Here is a 6,622-nt window from a genome sequence, read left to right on the forward strand (position 1 = left end):
CATGGTGTTGGTCACCATAGTGGTGTTGAACTGTGTGGTGGTCCTAAACCTTCACTTCAGGACCCCCAGCACCCACGTCATGACAGAGTGGACAAAGAGGGTATGACGCACGCACTCACACATTTACAAATTCCTGAATTGTATTTGTAACCTTCAATTGAAATGATGAAAAGATAACACGCTGTGTCCCACATTTATTCATCCATGGACCCCACAAACGTTACAGCTGTGAATTTACGTTGAAAATGAATAATTCACCCTTTGTTAGGCTTCTGGTTGGTCCCTGACTGACGAACCAGCAGGCTCTATCTGCCTTGTCCCTCTGCCTTGCTAAAACATCTTTTTTGGAGAATTAAAAACATGCTGAGTCACTATACTGCCACTGAGCAGCTCCATTTTACTGAAACCAAGTCTCTCTCTCTCTCTCTCTCTCTCTCTCTCTCTCTCTCTCTCTCTCTCTCTCTCTCTCTCTCTCTCTCTCTCTCTCTCCTTCAGATCTTCCTGGAGCGGTTGCCCCGCCTCCTGCGCATGTCCCACCCAGACGAGCCGGAGCCTAACTGGGAGGGGGCGTTGCCGCGGCGGTCCAGCTCGGTGGGGTACATCGCCAAGGCCGAGGAGTACTTCAGCATCAAGTCCCGCAGCGAGCTGATGTTTGAGAAGCAGTCTGTGAGGCACGGCCTGACCACCAGGGCTACTCCTGCTGTCGGTACGCTACTGGACACACACATTTACCCTGAAAAACCTTGTCGCTTGAGAGACCTTCCTTCCTTCCTTCCTTCCTTCCTTCCTTCCTTCTGTAACCTTCCTTCTGTACAGGAAGTGATGTCAGTGTGATGTCAGCGAGTTGTGACATCACTTCCTGTACGGGGCGGCTACACAAGACTAAGAAAGACAAAAAAAGAGAAGGATACACAAGACTAAGAAAGACAAAAAAAGAGAAGAATAAAAAAGAAAAAAAGGAGGAGGAGGATAAAGATACCAAAAGGAGAGAGAATAAAGGGTGGATGAGGTACAATGTGCAGTCGGCAGTCTCAGAAAAGAAAATGTAACAAGGAGGTGGTAACGGGGCGGCCAGATAAAGTTATTAGGCCTGGATCCGACTTTAAGTCGACGCACAGGATTCCAGAAGTGTATCGCTTATTCGCTCTTGTTTCAAACCGGTACTCGTTCTTAGAATTTAACATATTTTCTAAAGTAAATATGGGGGCGGCTGTGTTAAGAACGTTTCGTTGTCAAGCTCAACGTTGGGCATTTGGACCGATACATGGAGAAATGGAGCCATGTGGCCTAAACATGGAGATGTGGAGAACACTATATATGGAGATAGTCCAGTCCATCATGTCATATGGGACTACCGTCATAGACAGTAGCCATTGTTAGGCCGGAGTCAATGGCTGTCTGTCTGTCTGACTGTCTGTACAGGAAGTGATGTCACATGACATACTTTTTATGCCCATATATGAGTCATTCTGTACCACATCTCCATGTTTAGGCAAACTCCACACAGAAAGGCCCTATCGCCAACCCCACCTAGGGTGTGGGCGATAGGGCCTTTCTGTGTGGAGTTTGCATGTTCTCCCCGTGTCTCCTAGGGTTGATACCCTCACAAAAACATGAACAAACTCCCCCCAGAATGACAACAACTAGAATCGTCAGAGAAACGCTGTGGTTGGCCAGATGGTCAAGAATTGGCGCGACCTCGCCCTTTAGGGCCCTTTAGGGCGAGGTCGCATGTCACCCTGAGGTCGCATGTCACCCTCAGGTGTCTTACTAGTTGTATTACTATACTATCAACATTTTAGGACGGCAATCCTGCCCACAAAAACGGATGTCCTGGATTCGATCCGATCGAGGCCAGATAAATATCATAACTAGTCACATATGTCCCAGAATAACCTTATATGCTCATATTTCAACTAACAGTACAAACAATATGACGTCCTGGTAAGGACGTCAAGCTCATCCCCATATGGGCTGTGATCTGGCCTAGTTCTGAACGTCACCGGAGTCACTGGAGGACGTTATCATAACATCATCATGACGTCATTTGGCTTGCAGGGCTGGGAACCAGACAAATCTGCCATTGAAAAAAAAAGAAAATTCTTTAGATTTGGTCTGGCACTGTGATTGTGATTGGATTTCACTTCCTCCGAAGTAGTGTGGGACCAATCAGGGCCCAGTATGCAAATATGGGGCGGGTTTATCACCAGAGGCATTTTTTAATCTGCCCCTTGGAAATACACGTTCCACACAGAGATTCCAGACTATAATATCTAGGCAATGATGCTAGTCTGGCCATGCCAGGCACATTTTTTACTGTAAGCCTAAAGCCGAAAAACAGCAGATCTACGCAGCGACGCGTTGTGAGCTTGTAGATCTGCAATTCTTTTGGTGCACGGCACCAGCACACAGCTGAGTAAATCAGGCATGATTGTAATCATTAACCCTAAATGTCTCATTCTAAACCTAACCCAAACCTGAATCCTTTTCCGAATTGTAAGCGTGACCCTCAACAGTAAAATAACTGTGTGTGTGTGTGTGTGTGTGTGTGTGTGTGTGTGTGTGTGTGTGTGTGTGTGTGTGTGTGTGTGTGTGTGTGTGTGTGTGTGTGTGTGTGTGCTGTGTATGTGCGTGCGTGTGTGTGTGTGTAGAGGTGAAAGCCCCAGAGGGTGAGGTGACTGACCAGCTGTATGGTGAGATGAAGCCAGCAGTAGACGGAGCCAACTACATCATCAAGCACATGACCAACAAGAATGACTACAACACGGTGAGACACTCTAGATCAGGGGTTTTCAAACTTTTCTGACTCAGGGCACCGCTGTAAATAACCTTTTCCTCCCACGGCACCCCTGAATTACATCATATTACGTGACGTAAATATGCACATCTTTCCACTGAGAAATATCAGTTTCCATCAGAACTGACTGGAATTCACTTTATACTGTACTTGACGTTTAACTACTTGAACCCCAGCTTCCCTGTTCTGGGGAAATTAAGGTTCACCAAAAATACTACGGCCAGCTCTCTTCACCAAAAATAGCCGATCTACAAGTTCACAACGCATCACAACGCATCACAACGCATCACAACGTGACGCGTTGTGAGCTTGTAGATGGAAAAAGAGCTCAAGTGCAGTGCAAATCAGGTCTGTTTTTCTAAGCATAGTTAAGTGATATTCATGTAGTGATTTGACAAATTCCAAATATTATCAGATTATTCTGTGGCACCCACTTTGGGAAACCCTGATCTAGATGAATTAGTGATTACGGAAAAGACGAGTTGTGATTGGTAGAGAACAGTTACTTTGATTGGCAGCTGTGCCGAATGCTCACCCCAAAACATGATTTACGAGACTGTGGCGGCTCGTGTGGGACAACCGAGCCATGGATGTGTGTGTACAATGACAACTAATAACAGATTAATGACAAAACAAAATCACTTTTGACCGCAACAAATAGAAATATACTTTCTGCTGGGGAAACTGGACGGCGGGCAATTCCGCAAAATAGACACTGTGGCATGTAATTTGGGATCAATATACCTGCAGGAAAATGAGCCTACCGGTATATGTTATTTAGTGTAGAGTTGTCATTTAAGGCTAAAAGGATAACACAAAATATCTGACATCAAATGACATCTGACAAATGTTATTTAATTTCAGATTTAGCTAAACCTAAATGTGCAGTGAACTATTTATTCTAAAACGTCTGTAAATGGTAAATGGTAAATGGTGCATTTATATAGCGCTTTTAATCCAAAGCGCTTTACATAGATTGTGCATTACATTCACCCATTCACACACACATTCATACACCGGTGGCGGAGGAAGCCATGCAAGGCACCAACCTGCTCACCGGAGGCAATTAGGGGTTCAGAGTCTTGCCCAAGGACCCTTCGACATTAACTCAGGGGGAGCCCGGATTCGAACTGGGAACCCTTCGGGATTTATACCCTTCGTGCTCTAATACCAGTTTCTCTACCCCTGAGCTATGCCGCCCCGTCTGTCTTATCCTCTCTTTCTTCCCCTGTGCTGTCCCGTGACCTCGCCTGCAGGAAAAGGACAACTGGAGCGGTATCGCCCGTACGGTGGACCGCCTGTGTCTGTTCATCATCACCCCCATCATGACGCTGGGGACCATTGTCATCTTCGGCATGGGTCTCACCAACCAGGCCCCCAACCTGCCCTTCGAGGGAGACATGCACGACTACTCTGACTCCAACACACGCTTGCTGCCAGGCGCTTAACCCTTGTTACCTGCTCTCACCTGAGAAGAAGCTCTCAGCTGGGTGAAAACGGAAATTTCCCCTGTGGGATTAAATAGCTCTAATTATTATTAGTATTATTTGTATTGTTGTTAAAGCACACACACACACACACACACACACACACACACACACACACACACTGTAAATACATCTGGGAGTATACACTGTTTATATAGTACAGTCAGTGGTTCACACATGCTCCCTATAATTGCACGTGAACAGCATACATTACACACCTAAGATAAATGCACATGCATACATACACACCTATGATACGGTAAATGCACATGCATACACACACCTATGATAAATCCTCATGCATACACACCTACGATAGATGCACATGCATAAACAGGCAGACATCAACACAAGTGCATACAGTACATACACTGTACTTGTTTACAGCCTAAGGACAAACGAAAAGGTAGTTCTGGCTTTAAGCCAAATTCCAATACTCAAATTTCTGCTCACTCGCTCACTCACACTTTGTCACTCCAGCATGGTGGTGTTATGGTGAAATCGGTGACCTGCGGAAATATGTGACCACATTTACTTAACTGACATGGAGGTCTTAAAATACGTGGCCTAAATACCACTATAGGTTGAACTCTGCTAATAAACAAAACGCAATGATTTACGTTAGGACACTGACAACGTTATGCGATGTCTACAAGATTGTCACATATTTCATCAGGCCGCCAATTTCACGCCGCAGCGCTGCAGTGACTGTGTGAGTGAGTGAGCAGACATTTGAGTATTGGAATTCAGCTATAGCCACGTTATGATTATTACCCCCTTGCCAGATGCTTGCTGTGTTCTCAATTACATTTTAAGTATTTTTGTTTCGTTTTGTTTTCTATATAGCTGTGTGTGTTTTTACTTAAGCAGAGATACATCAGTTATTGACTGAATACGCTCTTTGTGGTCTTCAAAACAAACTTAAACTGAAATAGTGAATTAAGTTATATTCACATTCACTCTCTATTTACTCTTTGTTCCTTATATTTATTTGTACTCTCTATTTATCCATTCTGTTTCCTCTACTTGCGTTGTGCTCTCAATTAATTCTGTACCATCTACAGTTCCCTGTACCATCTAAAGCACAGGTCTTCAACATTTATTTAGGCCAAGGACCCCTTAGCTGAGAGACAGATGAAACAGGGACCCCCACCACATAATTTATAAAACTGTGTTGCAGATTAAAGTTATTCATTGATTTCTATTAGATAGCTTCAGAGATTTATTTGACAGCACTATCATCATCAGTGGTATGTTTTTTATTTGTTTGTTTACACACTATCCTTTCTATTATGTTGGATTCATGTTATTGTATATTCTCATACAGTATTTAACCACTTAAACCCTCAATACTTGACCATTTGCTCTGTGCTTGGTCTGGTCTTTTATCCCCTCTACATACAAGCTCCCCAATCTTCATGGGAACCCATCGTCAAAGAAAAGGGAAACACAGCGCCCTCTCTGCCTTGAGAGATTACGAGCTCACAAGCTTGTAGATCTGCTACTTTGGGAGCAAATGTTCCTTTCCAGAATATTGATGCTAGGGTTCAAGTGGTTAATGTAACTAAAGTATAAAAAAAATCCTATCACACAAATATTTGTGGGATGTGAGGCCCAAATGTCACTGTGATTCCATCTACATGTGTTATAATTTATTTTAGATAAGAGTTGTATTATATGCAACCATTCATTCATTAACTACTTTCAATGTGGCATCCCAATTTTGGGAAGGTCATTAAAGGCAAACATTTTCAAACATGTTCTCTTTCCGCCCCAGAACAATAGTGAAAATAGTTGATCTACAAGCTCTCAACGCGTCGCTTGGCAACGCATTGAGACTGGACATTTTAGAATAGATGAATGTTCATCCCAAAATAGAGGCGCTCTCGGTAAATTCATGCTCGTATGACTGTGTCGCATGCCGAAGGTAGCGCGGCACCGCCGTACGACGAAGTATACATCAGGTTACAAATTGCTGCTTGCAATTGGGAAACAAAATCCTTTATTACAGAACTCGCTGTCACAAATCAATTAGACGTTATGGACGAATACACAACTTACATTCACATTTCACATTTTAGGAATTTGGTTTCTGTCAATAAGTGAGCAAGCAGGTAGGGGTTTGATGGTGTTGGAGCTGAGCCTGTAGTGACTGAAACCACTCTGCTGCCCCCTGCTGTCCACCATACAGCATCTCTCTCTCCATTCCCAATAACTGCCTCCTCACTCTTAGGAATTATAAAACAATCACATAAATCAGGACAGCTTAACACATCTTGAGGTAACATACAGAGCACAGGGGGGGGGAAGCATCATATAAAAAACATGATGTGAAGAT

General features: G+C 43.8%; 1 protein-coding gene across 1 annotated transcript in view; it reads left to right on the forward strand.

Annotated features, from left to right (window-relative positions):
- Positions 1 to 4,245, forward strand: part of LOC308306787 (acetylcholine receptor subunit delta-like) — a gene marked incomplete at its 3' end in the record, with an annotated part of 17,208 nt that extends 12,963 nt beyond the window's left edge. Inside the window, exons 9-12 of the mRNA XM_080751829.1 lie at positions 1 to 100; positions 496 to 706; positions 2,652 to 2,767; positions 4,054 to 4,245. The exon at positions 1 to 100 is cut by the window's left edge and continues 15 nt beyond it. Coding sequence (XP_080607955.1) covers positions 1 to 100; positions 496 to 706; positions 2,652 to 2,767; positions 4,054 to 4,245 — 619 coding nt within the window. The remainder of the gene's footprint in view (positions 101 to 495; positions 707 to 2,651; positions 2,768 to 4,053) is intronic.
- Positions 4,246 to 6,622: the final 2,377 nt, after the last annotated feature.

This window comes from Nannobrachium achirus, assembly GCF_963921795.1.
Source record: "Nannobrachium achirus genome assembly, chromosome: 21".
In the NCBI taxonomy this organism is placed as follows: domain Eukaryota; kingdom Metazoa; phylum Chordata; class Actinopteri; order Myctophiformes; family Myctophidae; genus Nannobrachium; species Nannobrachium achirus.